The 17624-nt window shown below is 35.1% G+C and overlaps 1 protein-coding gene across 2 annotated transcripts in view; it reads right to left on the bottom strand.

Moving 5' to 3' along the window:
- The window catches only part of CFAP20DC (CFAP20 domain containing), an 82648-nt gene that overhangs the window by 52572 nt on the left and 12452 nt on the right, over nt 1-17624 (bottom strand). For both annotated transcript variants that reach the window (XM_075052899.1, XM_075052900.1), the window contains exons 5-7: nt 6353-6467; nt 3356-3512; nt 561-725 (exon numbers count right to left, since the gene is read on the bottom strand). In XM_075052899.1, coding sequence (XP_074909000.1) covers nt 561-725; nt 3356-3512; nt 6353-6467 — 437 coding nt within the window. The remainder of the gene's footprint in view (nt 1-560; nt 726-3355; nt 3513-6352; nt 6468-17624) is intronic.

Below are 17624 nucleotides of genomic sequence, written 5' to 3'. Positions count from 1 at the left end.
ATTTGATCCTCGGTTTGCTTTCTGTGTCTTAGTTTTTATCCAAGTCAATAGTTTGTATCTTGGCACATGACTGCCTAGCTTCTTTAATAAATCTCTTCTATACAATGCTGTCAAAGTCTAAATTATATGTTTTATTATCTTCTAGCTTACAGAAACATTCAGATAAATCCAAGACACCAGTAAGACAAGACTTCTTTTCTCAAAGTATAAGCTGAGGAGACTATGCGTGGTCTTATTGTTAGAACAGTTTCATTAATGTAAACATACTTTAAGAAGTGTAACAACTGAACAGCCACACTTCAATGTACATTCAGAAGACATACCTTAAATATTGTTATTATAAATTCCACACTTGCATTAGAATTGTTTAGGCTACACATAGATCTCTGAAACTATGGAACAGATGTGTCTATGTGCTCATGATATTACAGCTATGCAAGAGTTGTCATGTTTTATTTTAAGACACTGGAACTCTTAACATGCACTTTTAGAAAAAAAATCCATTATTTGTATGCATACTGTATAGATCGTATCCATAGTATTTTAATACAACAGAATACCTGTTTCTTGCACTGTTACTGGGTATCTCCTGCATTTTATTTCTGGCTTGTGAATTTTAGTGAGGTTCAGCAATTGTGTAACCTGTGGCACGTCTGTATTTAGCTGGCAGGATCGAGGAATAACATCTGTGGGCTCATACGGCATAAATGGAACAACACACATATCTAGAATCAAAAAAACCATGGGCTTGACTTCACTCAGATGATACAATGGAATTAAATTTGACTTACATTATTTGTTAGATTACATATACATAACAATTTAATAGATTACGGTAAGACAATAAGCATGTAAATTTTAAAATAATATTGTGTAATTTTTTAGGCAAAAGAATTTGAATACATTTAAACTAAGAAATATGCACCAATGGCTGGAATAGCCATAGTAAATCAACAACTTTGATTTGGCAAGTAAACAAGCAAAACAGACTCACAAAATACATTTTGTTAATTTTTATTACAACTCAGCTTTAATTCTTATACTGATATACTGATTTTCAGACAAGATTAAAATCTGAAAATGGTATTGATATCAGTGGGACTGAAGTAGCTAATAGAGAAGTCCCATATATGCAAATAAAGAATTTGACAAGCTTTAATTCCAAACTTTGGACACCATTACAATTTCATGATAAACTAAAAAGCTGTCAACCTATCTATTCTACCAGGCACTAGTAGATTGTGATCTGATTGTCTCTGCTTTCCCTTTGATAATAAATACGGACTGAGTTTATGAAAGTTATTCTCTATGAAGAAAGGCATCCACAGTCAGAACCATTCCTGATGTTCTCATGCAAATTCATTCCAAATTTTCTAAGACTTGAATATAGAAAGCTAATGAATATTAGCCTCTTTTACAAGGATAAGAAGAGGAAAACATAACCCCAAAACCAAACACAAATAATGGCTCAATTACTGACATGCTAATAGAAAGATTCAAGTGTCCCATGTTACATTTTAGTAGTGGACATATTTTTTCAACCATTTTTTTCACCAAGCTGGTACATTACTTACTGCTGTAAAACAATACTTAGTGATAAAAACCCCATACGTAACCTCAGTATTACTATGGAAACCAGAAGCTAGGTATGTATCAAGCTTGTATGTCTCAATAACATGAGGCAGAGAAGAGAAATTCTTTCCTCTTCTATCTCAATGATCTCCCACAGAAATAATTTCTTAGTATATGTGGTTTCTCTTTTCCACTTGTTATCACTTTAAGAATGCAAAACATACTGTTTACAAGCTACTAAGAAAGAATAACACACACATTGCATCTTGAAATCACTACTTTGACCACCAAGGAGGTTTAAGCAAAGAACTGGAACCTCATGACAAGTTGCAATGTCCCTGCATTCAGTGGAGCTCAACTAACTGGTCCAATCATCCAAAAGGAAAAAAGCTTTATCAAATCATGATTGTTAACTGAAAGTTAATTAATAATAACAAAAAATTACTACTGTTTTTCTGTAATTGGCTATGAAGTATAGAGTTATTTTAATACAGCCAAACCTTGCGCTGTAACGTAATTTTAAGACTTGCCTAGATAAGGAAATTCATAAGCATACAGAAAATACTAATGCCCACCAGCTGTGTAATAATCATAGAACTGATAAACCAGTAATTAAAAGTGCAATATTTTACCATGCATACAGTTTATTAAAGCTGTCTACTCATTATGTTAACTACATTTTGGAACCCATTTAGAACATTTACGCACATTTCAAAAACTGTTTAGAATGGAAGAGAGAAAACAATGCACTAACGGAATTAAATTAAAGCCAGTGAGGCCTCTAACTGCAGTTTCTGCTGAGAATTTACCAGATTATCTCTGTAGTCTTTTTTTGAATTAATTTTTTTTCCCAACCTCACCAACAAAAAAAAGGGAGTAATCACAACGATCACATACTCCCCCTTATTGGTTTAGGCTTTCCAAATAGCATTTTATTACACTTACAATATTGCTAAATATCCCTCCTTTAGAAACCAGAACCCCTTTTTCAGGTGTGTTCTTTAAAAGCCACAAAATGAAAACTGAATGGAACTGAAGTTGAACTATACCTAGGGTTCCTCTAAAATAAGAAAGTGCCAGCTGTGCTTTTCAACTCCTCCCATATTACTGCAAATAACAGCAAGCAATGAAGTTCTCTCCCTTGGAAAATAATGATTCAGGATTATGATGCTAGTTTGGAGACTAGTAAACCTTTGACCAATATCCTGCTTTATTACAAATATAATCTCTTATTTTTCAGCTCACCACCAATATTACATTCCCAATGAACAAGGACACATTAGGATAAATGGACTAAAGATCACAGAGAGGCGTTTATGATAGTTTCATAGCTCTGTTTCATATAATACTGCTTTGTTACAGGTTTGTCTTGGATTACTTAAAGAAGAAATCTTTCATCATCTGCTTATGTCCAAAATTAAGAAAACAAACAGAAAATGCTACTAAGTTTAAGTATTTCTCTTTCCTTTCAGATACTCTCTTCTTGGCCAAAACATGATTTCTATCAGCAAAAAATATCCTCACTAAAACGAGCCCTCTGCTTGATAAATCCTGCCAGAATTTCTTCAATAAAATACTTCTAAGGAAGTCAATGTTTAAAACAGAGGAGTACACATACATTTGTCACCTGAAGTCCACCACTAGCAGATTTAATATGCTGTACTACCACTTTAATTTTCATGAAATCATGTAATCTTTCAAATTGCCAATCTGATGATTAAGAAGCTTTTGATTTTATAATATGAACAGTTATGATTAAGACTACATAGTAATTATAACACACCATCTTCCTCAGCTGTATCTTGAGGCTTGGATTTTAAAGTGAAGATCTTTCTCAGTTTACAGTTAGCTGAAATAATAATTCCATCCAAAGATTGGAAGACAGCTCCTCTGAATATTTCACTGGTGAATGCTACCAAGTCAATACACATATTGCACCACTAGAAAAGAGAAACAATACTCTTTAATAAAACCCAAACACTAATCATTGCAGAAGACTATTAGTGTATATTTCTCTATAAATGAAGTTTCTGTGGAGTGTTACAATTCTCACAGGCTGTGATTCACAATGGATAACATTTTGATATTAAAAAAGATATTGCTGTATTTCCACTTACAACTGTTTATACAAACAAATCAGTACATATGACCTAGTGACTGCGAGCTCAAGTGAGCTTTGTTACTTAGCATATCCACAATGTATTTTGCAGCTAACTTGTGAGAAAGCATATTTGTTGAAGGTTTTCTGGGGGAAAAAACCCCTGTTATTCAACATTACTTCATAAGGTAAAGTTACTGCAGCTTAAGTGCTCCAAAGGCTAACGCTGGAGATACTTTGATGATTTCTTTCTGAGATTCATAAAAAAAGGACCTCTCCAAATCTTGCACCCCTTCCACACCAAAATCTATCAGGCAAATTTCTAGTATGGACAAGATCCCAGTGTATCATAACATCTTAAAACTACTTCTTGTTTATAATAAATGTTATCCATTCCTGATAAAACATTTCCAAAAGACAAGTGAGATCATGACAACTGCCTAGGTTGCTAAAGATCCTACTTAAATACATGTTTTAATTCTGATTAGATGATTATTCCATTTGTTTCAGGAAACACTGTTAGAACACTAACATCAACGTGCTACACTCTCCCACACTATTCTAGTAGCTCTTTAAATTCTCTCAGTTTCAAGTTTTTTCCACTTTTTATAATACAGAAATGAGCAGTTACAGGTATCTATTTTGCACGTGAACCATATTACGATTCCATTATTCTCCTAGAAAAAAAGAAGTTTCAAATAAAACAAGTAATACCACAAACAGAACAACTAACAAAATATGTTTTGTTTTGGCTTTATGTCTTCCAGTTAGAGTCTCTGAAGTTTAAAAACACATATGCTTGGAATTCTGGTGTTCCTAACAATTCTTCTCCTCATCAATTCTGATATCTAGTGAGGGATGAGCTGATGCTAACACATCTTCTACAACCAGGAAATAAACAGAGATGGCCTTGACAAGAAATGCAACCATTTTCATGAAGTTTGCAGAACTGTAATATATTTGATGTGATTACTCACATGTAAAATACAGTTGACCAATGGGTTGAAGTTTTATTAGGGAGAAGAATATTAAGACATAATGATTGTACATGCCTCATTTCCTTATACAGTCACGGTAAAAGTATTGGTTTCTAAATCCAAATAGTAAACATTTTTTGAGAAAAAAACCCATGCATACATTACTATTCAGCTTCTAAGTCTGAAATTTTGGAAGGAAAGGAATACTTGTTTTGAAGACACCAAGCAATAGAATGGGAAAATGCAGTATTTAATTATAACTGATATTTCGATGGCTGAGGTTGAAAAATAGGCTCATTTGTAAGAATTCAATACAGGAAGCTAGCATATGAAAATGTAAACTATGTTCTACTGATGGAACAAAGAACATATTATATGCTTATTCACAACCAATCATACTGATAAGTGATCAGCTTGTGTATACAATAAGCTAAACTATCAGGGCCATGTAAAAGATCTAGCTAATCACTGAAAGCAGCATACTCCCTCCTTTAAGTAAAAGCAACAATAAAAAGGCAGATAACCATTTAAAAGAATGGTTACCTGAACACAGACATGTATTCAGATATACTAAAAAATACAGACCTACTCTTTAAGGTTGGTCAAGCGTTAAGGTTATTAAAATATTTTGTCATTATAACTGATGAGAGCATTTAGACAGATCTCTGATTAATGTTTTATTATTCAAATTAAAATACATAACTGAAGTTCTATTCTGATTGAATTTGGTGTCTATTAATGCATACTCTAGTCCTGAAACATTTGTGCTAGCCTGACACCAAGATGAACTAACTGAAATTATACTGAAGAAAATTTAATTTCAGTGGGTCTTGAATTAACAGCAACTTCAGGGGTATGATCTGATGCATATTCATTTGAAAAAAATCCAACCATGAAGCAGAAAACTCCTGAAATCTAAAATTATCACAGCTGCCTTCACCTAAACTATCTTAAAAGAAGTCATAACTTCAGGAGTTTTTGTAAAATATTCTCTCTCATAACTAGCCTTAAATCCACAGCTGCTTAGTATACTAAGTGTTACCTAGTTCTCTCGGTGCTTACTTATACTTTAAAATGTTTGAAATCTAACTATTCTCATCTCCAAATGATTTTCTAAAGCAATATTTGAGACTTGAGTCTTTACAGGATTAGATGGTAACTATCAGGTTTTGTATCCTGACAGCTGTTACCATATGTTGTGGCTGGGTGTAGGAGAGGGTAACAGGGAGATGATGGCTATTGTTTTATTTTCATCAGTTTGACATATACTTTGTTTCATATATGCTAGAATCTGAAGCACATGAAAGTAGCCATCAGCTACAGTCTACCTGCAGCTCCAGTGAATCTAATAAAAGGACACTAGAGGAGAAGGTACACACGAACAGGAACACTATAATGAAGAAGTATCAGGGGGACAGAGAACTTTAGAGGCCGAATACATAGCAGAAGTGAGAGATAAACACATCACAAACAGCATTAATCTTGGAAAATGGGAACGAACTCCTAATGTTAGAAGGGTAGAAGAGCAGTAGTCTTAAGTGGTTCTGACACGATCCAGTAGAGGGGACACACACATATCTTGAATTAGCAGGAACTGAATTCTAAACCAAATAGTAATTTTAACAGGTCTATAACCTTACATAAAACGTTTCTGATAAAAAAGTATGCTCAACCACAGTTCAAGGAATATTCCCAAGGTACCTACTATTTTGCGCTTGATTGTAAACAGAGGAATTTTTGCATGCAGAGGGGTTATAGACAACTCCTTGTGGACTGTTGATAAATACAATCTTCTCTTAATATTTCCTAAATCAGTTATCCTATAAAAGAAAAAGCAGGAGAGAATGGAACAGATCTTAGTCAATTCAGTAATCCAGTATCTTTGGGCAATCACAAAAAACCTATTCATATGCAGAACCTTTATGTCAGTGATAGCAAATATGGAATTTAAGAATTACTTCTTTCACAAGATGAGTAATGAGATTTCTTTCTCAAATACAAACTTGGTGGCTATATTCCTGCATATATAAAATCACTTTACATGCTAATTTTATTTCAACAGTCTACACTCTTCGCTAGATTTCCATAGCCCTTCAGACTATGAAAGAATTCAATTTGTATGAACCGAGAACCCAGTAGCCTTTAATAATCACACTTGTTTCTGCCCCTTAAGCTTGTGTTATCTTGGGACACACTGTCACCTGCTAACTAGAAAAACATTATTTGCTTTCTTTTCCTAAAAATACCTCTGTCATTTTATATACACTCTTTGTCAGCTTAAAGATAGACACAAGACATTGTCTGTCTGTTTTACTTCCTGAGCACACATCTTCAAATGTGAATTACAATACAGAAGTTTATTGCTCGCTATTCAGGTCATCTCACAATACCACCAAGGACACTGAATTTGAACGTTTCAAATAGATTCAGGCCATGGCCATGATCACAAAGATTAGGCTTCCTTTAAACTGATAAAGAGGCTCATTTTTACATTCTGTTTCCTTCAAGTCTTATGAGGAGCTGTACTGGTCTTGGCTGGGATAGAGTTAAACTCCTTCAGAGCAGCTTGTATAGTGCTATGTTTCAGATTTGTGATGAAAACAGCATTGATAACATAGGGGTGTTTCAGTTATTGCTGAGCAGTGCTTACCCAGAGTCAAGGCCTTTTCTGCTTCTCTCACCAGCCCACCAGCGAGGAGGCTGGGGGGGCACAAGAAGCTGGAAGGGGGCACAGCCGGGACAGCTGACCCCAACTGACCCGAGGGATATTACAGCCCATACGGCGTCATGCTCAGCATGTAAAGCTGGGGGAAGAAGAAGGAAGGGGGGGACGTTGGGAGCGATGGTGTTTGTCTTCCCAAGTAACCATTACATGTGATGGAGCCCTGCTTTCCTGGAAATGGCTGAACACCTTGCCTGCTGAGGGGAAGTAGCAGATGCCTTATTTAGCTTTTACTTTTCCTAGTAAACTGTCTTTACCTCAACCCACAAGATTTTGCACTTTTACCCTTGTGATTCTCCCCCTCATCCCACTGTGGGGGAAGTGAGAGAACAGCTGTGCATGACTTAGCTGCCTACTGAAGTTAAACCATAACAGCAGCACAACCTTGATATTCCTCCCCAGCAGTCCTACCTTATTATACTGGAGAACAGACATTACTTCAAAGGCTGCAAACTGGGGAAATAACGATTAATTTACCTATTATTTTTGAACAAGCCTATTTCTAACAGATGCGTATTTCTCTGTAATTCACAGCCCCTCTGAGAAGATGACAAATAATTACAGTAAACAACTTTCTGTCACTACTTAGTGTTGTTAAAAATAATTACTCATAATCATTATATTTAAATGCTAAGTTTTACTTTAAAATTGTGAGACATCCCTGTAGATTTATTTTTTTTTTTAATTACTGAAAACACTTTTTCATTAGTAAGGACTATCTGTAGCTTAACTAATGAAACGTTGTCACCCAAAATTTGCAGATAAACAGCCTGAAACGTTCTTAGGTTTCCTTAGGTCATCTTAGGAGGGCATTAACTCTGGAGCAAGCTACATACTTTAGCTATTTTTGGCAATTCGAGAGTTCCACCAAGGACAATACAAAATATACTGCAACAGCAAAACATTCTAGTAGTACAGGCAATAAAAACACAGGAGTGCTTTCTTGTTTCCCCAGAGTCATTAAGACCATCATGCAAAGCAAACAGAAAGTCCATCAGCTTTCCAGAACTTCTTGATTCTTTCCTCTCCCTTGCAAACAATCTGATCTTTAATCTATTCATCCTCATAACATGGGTGGGCAAATCAAAACAAAGTGAAAGAGTCTACTAGCTGTTTCATTTTGAAAGACTAGCAGTTCCTCCCATAAATCACATGCACTTCAAATGCAGAAATTTCACTACTGTGCCAGAGGAAGAACATTACGTCCTTACCACTGCCATCATTTGACAGAGCAGATTTCAGTATCAGCTGCACATATATTTATGGATGGATGAATAATACCATCAAGTCCTTGAAAAGTGAAGACCTCAAAGTGTCTTACAATGCTAGCACTCTGGGCTTGATCTTACTTTTGAAGAAATTTAAGCAAGATGTGAAATAATTCACCTAAGATCATAAGCAAGTTGGCTGCATAGCTAAGCCTGTGCCCCAGATCAAGGCTTAGTTCCATCCATCACTTTGCTTCTCATATACTCTTTGATGAAAAACCTGTGGATGTAGTTTTCAGAAACTCTCCGCTCTGTTCTAAATCTTGATGTTCAGAAGTGCTAAGAAATTGAGGCACCAAAGAACTTCAAAGAATTGTAGTAGTGGTGGTTTGAAACTCCCCTAGATCTCGTGGTTACGTGTAGAGCTGAGCAACTGTGCTGAGGAACCAGGTAGTTACAGTAACCTGAGTGCTGAAACACAAATAAAAATACTATCCCTGTTGAAACTAAACTGCGTAATTCTCAATGACGAATGTTGCTTTAAATGATGCTACAACAATGCAGTAGGACCTTAGACTTAAGTCATGCATATCTCCAAACAACTGGCAATAAAAACTTAAGTTCACTTTATAATATTAGTTCAATATGTTTAAATTTTATTATTTATTTTTATATGAATAGTTTTATCTTTCTCCCTCCTAAAAAATATTAGGTACCTTAGCAATAAAAAGGCCATCAGTAAATGTACACCTCAGTTACACTCCAAAGTGCAATACTAAACACATTAATTTAGATAAAGATACACACATTTATATCAGACTGTCATATAAGTCTAAAATACAATTTTTTTTTTTTTTGTGATGGTATGTATGCTGTAAAGAAGCAGCAAACCTTAAGATACATAGTTATAATCACACCTAAAGAAGTTTAAAATTCATTTCAGTAAATGAGTTTAAAACAAAAATATTTATATTCTGCAGGCAAGAGTAGGTTAAACATTTGAAGAACAGACAAAATTGGAGAAAGAAGATGGTCTTAAAATTCTCTGAAGTAATTTATTTCCTGGCAGAAGAAAGATAATTATTTGAGTTGCTGTAACTTTCAGACTTTTCAGTTACATTACTTCTTGGTAAATAAAAATAAAAACAAGGTTCTGATGAAACTCTTTTCTGAAATAATTCAGACAACCGGAGTTAGAACACTAGAACTCACTTGTAAAACGACTCAAGAGTACTCGCAGTGAAACTCAACCTTTTTTTTCTGTTATCAAAACCCATGACCTATGTTAAACCTACAAAGGCAAGAAACATCTGCAGCACATATCTTGATTTTCAAAGATTCATTAAAAAAATCTATATAGGAGTTAATGTGTTTTTATTATGTCTGCGCTTGAGTATTTATATCTAAGGGTCAGACATGTGATAGAAAAGTAATGAGACCATGTTGAGAAAAATGAGGTAGTCAACAGGAAAAATCAACCTCATTTATAATAATATTCCTGTGATCAGCAGGTGCATAACTCTCCCAGCTATGGTCATTAACTGCATTCATTTCACACTTAACATCTACATTTGAAAACCATTTGAAAGTAAAATTACCTTCCAATTCAATTTTCAATTTTATTTTATATCTTCAACTTTGATTGACTATTCTCCTCACAATGGTAACTATAGTGAGATTGCAAGCAAATGGCAGCAACTACCCAAGAGTACAGATAAACTCATCTTCTCAGATTACCTATTCACTTTGCTCCTGTATGTATAATAATTTATAACCATTTGTTAATGTTCAATTCAAGGCCTAAAATGAACTTAGAAAAAAATGATGCTGGACTGTTAAAGGGATGCTTCATTTATCAGGCTCACTTGTTCTTAAAATGAAAGTGTTTTTCTCCTTGTAAATGACTTAAACTGGAAGTTTACCAAACATGAAAGGTATTTCATTGATGTTGCTAAGCAAAGAGCAACTCCACACAATTTATTATTAATGGAAATATCTTTGTACCCTGGTCAAAATCCAGATAGAATCCTCTGCTAAAGCTTAACTATTAGTATGGTAGTATATTAGTACTTAGCAATTGTAGTGCCATTTTCTCCACAAAAATTTCAATGCCATGCTTACAGATTCTTAAGTTTCCTTATTCAGGAGCAGTCTTGTACTTCACATATGTTTTATTTTACATGCTACTTGTAAATTGGTCTTGTAGGAGATACTACATTATTGAACTGGCTGCCTGATCATCTGAAATCCAGAGCACAGTATTCAGTGCTCATAAAAACAGACTTAGTTATGTTGAAAATCAATCAAATCTCTACAAAATAAGCGATCAGAAAGACTGATATGTCACCTAGACCTAGAAAACAGGTTGTGAAGAACCAGCTTTATTTTTATATACTGGAATTTTCTGTTGATAATGTTTTTCTGGACAGAATTAAGGAAAAACCCCACACCAAAGTCCCCTTAAACAGCATCCATAGAGAGGCAGTAATACAGGTGGCAGGTGCAAAAAGAGAATCATCAAATCTGGTTGCTACAAAAGAAAAAAAACTTTCCAAATATGAGTAATTATGAAGAATCGGAGATTCCTGAGCTCTCCCTACAAGATATCAACATATTTGCAATCAATTCTCAAACTGAAAGAATGACCTGGTATTTTCATTGATCAAGGATAATTTGTTGTGAAAGTTTTATGACTCTTAGAACTTCATATGTTTCAAAAAATAATTCTGGAAGTGGTAATTAATATTCATAACATATATTCTAGAAACTTCTATCAATATTTTAACATCCTCAGTTTTGAAATGAGCTCATCTTTCTTTTACTTTCAAGTATTTAGTAAATTCTATTTTAAGGCAGGGTGGTTTGCTCCTCTGAAGCATGGCTAACTCTGCCAAATGGTTTAGAAAACCCTAATTCTAGGAAACAGTTTTTAATTTGTTCAGTACAAAGCAATCTAATGAGTATTAATATGTGGAAAGTCTAGTGCCTGCTTTTCAAGAATCTAAACAAATTACCCTTATAATGCAGTTATTTATGCCTGGAACTAATTCTGTTGGCTCTTTTCTTTAGTTTATTGGCTGTTATTCTTTGCACTTTGTTTTTCTTTCCACAAATTTATCTATTCTAGAAAGACAATCTGTCCTTTCATGTTTACAAAGACAAAGAAAAGGTTATGTTTGCACCTGCTGTATGTAACAGTTCTCTTAAGTACAGCCATATTTCTCACATTTAAACCATTTATTCCAATTGCTAAGAAGTCTGCCCTTTAAAAAGACAAAACTTTTTTTTTTCTTCTAACACTGGATCATGCATTTACTTTATTTGGCATATGAAAATCCTGACTTACAAACCCTACCAACCAAACGTAAATAGGATTCAGTTTACTCATGTTACCTAAACTGATCCAACCAAAATATACATAATTACTACTTTTCTTCTCTCTAAAGTCCTGGAAGACAGTAATTTATTCTGTAATATCACCAGGACATCATCTATCACCATGATAAGATTTACTCTATTAATTTAATAGCATATCATATGATAGTTTAAAATAGACTCACTACCTAGCAAGTTAAAACTTAAACAAAGCATCTCTCCCATCAGTTCCAACAGATCCAGGTTATATTTAAACAAAGATAAAGTGATACTGGTTAAAATAATTACTTTCAGGGCATTTTGAAACTTATGCAGACATACTGCAACACAAAGATAATGATCTTGATCTTGGACTGAAGTGACTAGTGGAAAAAGGGGGAACTGTACAGACTAGACACAATGTTTCATCAGCCTACTAAGCTAAAGGTATTGTGCTATACTAAATTAAGATTGCCTGTAACTGCACTTGCAAAAAAGCAATTACACTAGCTGTTCATTGGCAGACACTACAACTTCAATACAAATCCTGTAAAAGGAGCCTTGGAGGATACAACAGCCTGATGAAGTAAATACTCCGTTTTGTGACAACTGTTGACTTCACTGTACAAATTGTATCTAATTTGAGCCTGGCAGACTGACGAGTATACTCTGGTCTGAGGGGGAAGCAATACGCTATTTCTGAAACAAGTCTGAGAAATGTATTTTTGTTCATCATTCTGTTTCTCTGGTCTTTACATAAATGGTAATGCTGGAAACCTGTCCATTAGCAGGCCCAAAGTGATCTGCCAAAAGGAGATTGATGCATGGAAAGAGAAGAGGCCCCCTTCCTCCACTCTCCTCTCCTTGCCGAAATGATCTCCACTTCCCCTACCGTTTTTAATCACCTATTCAGCAGTCCTCCTCTGCTTTCATGCTTGCTCTGTCTTCTCACATTGACTCCTCCTGCCTTGGCTCCTGGTCTGCAGATAAAAACTGTTGCTGAATACGACCTGGAAGATTCTATCATATCACCAGAAAGATGCACACCAGAAAAGACTGGTTTAAGGCATTAATTAGGACAATCAGATCTTATCCAGATTTAGGATGTTTTAAAAGAACTCACAAACTTCAAGACACACCACAGACAAATATTAATTCTAAATTTATTTTGAAAATGTTCTATTTTTAATAGCTGAGTCAAGAACCTGCATTCAGGACTACTGTAAATTACCTGGCTCAGAATCTGACTCAAACCGTCTCCTCTAGTTTGAAATTAAATATGTTACTTGGATTATCATAATCTGTGACTAAGTATTCCTTCTTCTCAGACCTCAATTTACTTGTCACTAAATATTCAGCAGAATGTAATAGTTTTACCTCAAATTAGAATTCTAGTTTATCTTTACAGTGAAAAAAAGCTGGTAACTGTTTTCTAAACACATTCTTCAATTTCCTGTCAGATATAACAAAATTATCCTCATCAAGGTCTATGCCATTAGACTCCCACCACACTTTTCAAGAAACAGATTGATACAGTGTTCCAATAAGTTAAACTACATTATCTCTATTTTTGCTCTGATCCCTTTTTGAAAGTAGTAAGAGAATGAAAACGTCTTGGGCTCAGAACAGCAATTGAAATGGTTTTGCCTACCAATTTAAAATGAAACAAAATATCTAAGTGTTAGTGGCAAGATTTAAGAAAGGATCATCAACTGTACTGAGCTCATGGTGAAAGCCTGCCAATAAAGAATCATAGAATCATTTAGGTTGGAAAAGGCCTTCAAGATCATCGAGTCCAACCATCATCCATGCCCACTAAACTATGTTCTGAAGTACCTTGTCTACACACTTTTTGAATACCTCCAGGGATGGTGATTCCACCACTTCCCTGGGCAGCCTGTTCCAATGCCTGACAACCCACTCAGTAAAGAAATTGTTCCTAATATCTAACCTAAATCTCCCTTGCTGCAACTTGAGGCCATTTCCCCTCATCCTATCTCCAGCCACCTGACAGAACAGACCAGCACCCACCTCAGTACAACCCCCTTTCAGGCAGTTGTAGAGAGCGATAAGGTCTCCCCTCAGCCTCCTCTTCTCCAGACTAAACAGCCCCAGTTCCCTCAGCCGCTCCTCATACGACTTATGCTCCAGGCCTGACTAAAAAGAATACCAGGAATCATCTATTCTAATTTTGACCAACTATATGGGAATTTTTTCTCCTTAAAAGGATCATAGCCAGTTAAGGTAAGAATAAAGGTATGGAAGACAGCTCCCATCTTTCCAATTTAAATTTTTTGCAGAATTTGCCTCTCTGTATATTTGTATTGTGGAGCATTTACTGCTATGTGCATTCAGCTGCCTGTTTAAATAACTTGCTTTACTCCTCATCTGTAAGTGCCGTGCACTACTCTTCGGTAGCCAGGAACACAGGACAGCTTATAGGTATCCAGTCAGATCATGACATTTTCTTCAATGTCTGCACATCCTATCATGTGTATGCAAGTATCTCCAGAAAAGCAAGCTGAAATCTAAGTTGCCGCACCTCCTATCAAGAATAAATCTCAAAAGAGGTGAAACTTTGAGGCATCATCCCTGAATATTATTTTTTAATAAGCTGAAGTCTTAATGTTGTCTCTAAAATGGTAATTGCATATGCAAGAAAATATCTGTATGGAGGCAGCTGCTGCCTAAGGCTGGAAACCCTGAGAGTCATTGTGCACCTCGCTAACTCTGTTCTTACATATGATCACTATTGCTGTATGTCAGATCACAACCATGCCAGCAGTATTCTTTAGACAAACAAGCCTTAACTCCTTGTCTTTTTGAACTGCAAAACAGAAGGGTTGGCTCCACCACTACTTCACTTCCTCTCCTTAAAGGGTTCAAGATCAATACCGCTAGACTAAGATCACTATGCAAATACAACTGTCTACAATTAAGCTGAGCAAATTAAAAAGTGAGATTTATTTAGACATGAACAGTCACATTAAGGCAAACAGTAACTATCCAGGCTTCCAATCAACCAAAAGGATACTCTGAAGAGTTGACTCAAGTAGATTTTCATACCACATCGACAGTCTCCTTAAGCCCTCAAAGTAATTACAACTACAGGATATTCTAATCAACCTACCTTCCTATTTTTTTACTGTGTCTTACTGAAGCATTAACTTGGCAGAAAACTCATGGTTTGCTTTGCCAGTGGAGTTGGAAAAGACAGTCCTCAATAACATTCAGAGAAGTGTGATCTCCTCTCTATCTACATTATTGACAAATCAAAACTTCTTCAAACAGTTCACAACCTTCCTAGGCTATTCAGAATCTAAGAGTTTATGTATTGGGCAGAATTAGGTATCATGCTAGTCATCTCTGTTTTAACTCTAGTAGGATGTCTTTTTTTTTTTTAACTTAAACTTTCTCACAAGATACTATAGAAGAGATTATCATCAAAATAATGAAGATGACAACATTCAACTTTTTAGCAACCTGGATCACCAGGTGTGAGCAATTTCCTCAGTGTTTCAGGATGCTCATTCAGCCCCACCATCGTAATTTCTTTCTTTCTCACCTTGGTAAATTTGTCCACTGAAATTTTGAGCCTATAGTTTTTAACAGCAGGTTTTTTTCTTACAAAAAAGACGGTAAATTTATTCTGACTTCTCTCTTTCAATAACTGAAGAAACAAGAAATTACCCTCTTAAGAATATTTGTGTTTACAGCTACAAAATACCAGGGTGGAGAGGGGGGCAGGAATCCAACAAAAGAGCCTTCTGCAGAAGACACATTAAACACATTCTATAGTGATTGAAGGAAACGAGTTTCAATGTCTGAGAAAGTTCTGGGTGGAGCACATACTCAATTCCTCAGATAAAAGAAAATGTGGTACACATCTGTATCTGTTCAATCAACACTAAAAATCATTAATTACTTGACTGATACCTTTCAGAAACACAACTGATTCACACTGTGCACAGAGAGGGTACACATTCAAATACTGAAATAAACACTGCTGGAAAAAAAAGATCCACTACTACCCCTCAAATGGTACTCACACCTATGGACTTAAGAAGGGCAGAGAAAAACACTCATGAAAATCCAGATGGTCTAAAGATGTACTGGAGAAGGATGCACAATTAAACTGTTAAGGGGCACTCAGAGAACAAAAATTTTTAGGTAGTAGAGATCTTGATAACTGTGGAGGAAAAAAACAAACAGTATATACTTCTGAAGAAGTTCTGGGGCCAAGGGAAAAAAAAAAAAAAGATTCCTTCAACAAGCAGAAAGTAAATATGGGTGTGTGCAAGCTCTAGAATAGAAGATCAACAGTGGAAAAAGTCTTTCTCCATGCCTGATGTTTTATACTGATTAACTGAACAAGCAGTAAAATTATTCATATGACAACTTTGAACAGTTTTACAGCTGCAGAACCAATGAAAGTCATCAAATGTGAGAAATTAGAAATATTTGCAGAATAAGGGTAACAGATTTATCCTGACCAGGGGGAAAGAAAGTACCTATCTTCTTTCAGACCAAGTACCTATCTTCTTTCAGAGCAAGTGACTAATCTAACTAGCAACATAATTTTAAACTAGGATGGTGTATTTTGTTATCAGTTCTATAATAATGGCATGAATTCTTTTTTACATGTGGAAGAAGGACACCCTGTTCATGCGATATCTTTTTTTGGATATCTGTTTCCTAAATTACCACCCATGCTGCTACTAAACATCAGAATTTCAAATAATCTCTAAATCTGTTCAATGAAGTTTACCTTCAGTCTCTATCTAAAAATCTTCAAACACTGTCAGAAGTACATGATAAAATTAGCATCTGTCCTGCTTCTAATTTTAAAAGGTTGGTCTAAGTTTCACAAGACTAACCAAGATTCATATTTTTATTGTTCTGTATCTGAAAACATGCTGGGTCCTTAGATTAACATGAATAATTTATCATATCTCTGTCAGCAAACCTAAAATGATGACTTATTATGATAGCATGTATTCACATAAATTCAAGCTATTATATTGTCTATGAATAAACTAGCTATGCATATAAAATCTAGTATGTTCGGGTTATTAAAAATTTGAAAGTAATAAACTTATATTTACAGAAAACTCTTTGAAAAAAGGAAGTATGGTACAACAATCTACATTATACTGTGCTGTTCACAAGTGTTGCAATAAAATTTCTTATCAACAAGTACAACTACTTTAGGAATGTGGACATTTTAAGTCCTTTCCCCCTGCAGATTCCTCTATACATAACTAGCTAAACTTCAACAGAAAACTTCTTAAACCTTATCAGGTATGTTCCAGAGTTTGAAACTCCAGAGTTCCCATTTATTCAATAAATCAAGAGCATCTCTATGTTATAAACCCACTAAGCTTCTATGTATGATCAAAAACATCACTCCTCACAGAGTGAAAATAAACTACAACTGTGGTTTCAGGCCATGCTAATTCTGAGATGTCATTCGAAAGAGAGTTAGGAAAATGCCAAATTTTCAAAAGCTTACCCCTACCAACTGTGTTTCATTATTCCCAAGCTTTCTCAAATTCTTCTTCCCAGCAAAAAATGTGAACAAAAACCAAGCATCTGCCTTAATTCTGATGAACTTCAACACATAAAAAAACCCCAAACCAAACTAAATTTAAAATACAAAGTCATAACTTTAAATTACAGACTAAGTCCTATAC

Source organism: Buteo buteo, chromosome 21 (assembly GCF_964188355.1).
Source record: "Buteo buteo chromosome 21, bButBut1.hap1.1, whole genome shotgun sequence".
NCBI classification, from domain to species: domain Eukaryota; kingdom Metazoa; phylum Chordata; class Aves; order Accipitriformes; family Accipitridae; genus Buteo; species Buteo buteo.
The sequence above is the reverse complement of the archived record's forward strand: the minus strand, read 5'-3'. Positions and strand labels throughout refer to the sequence as shown.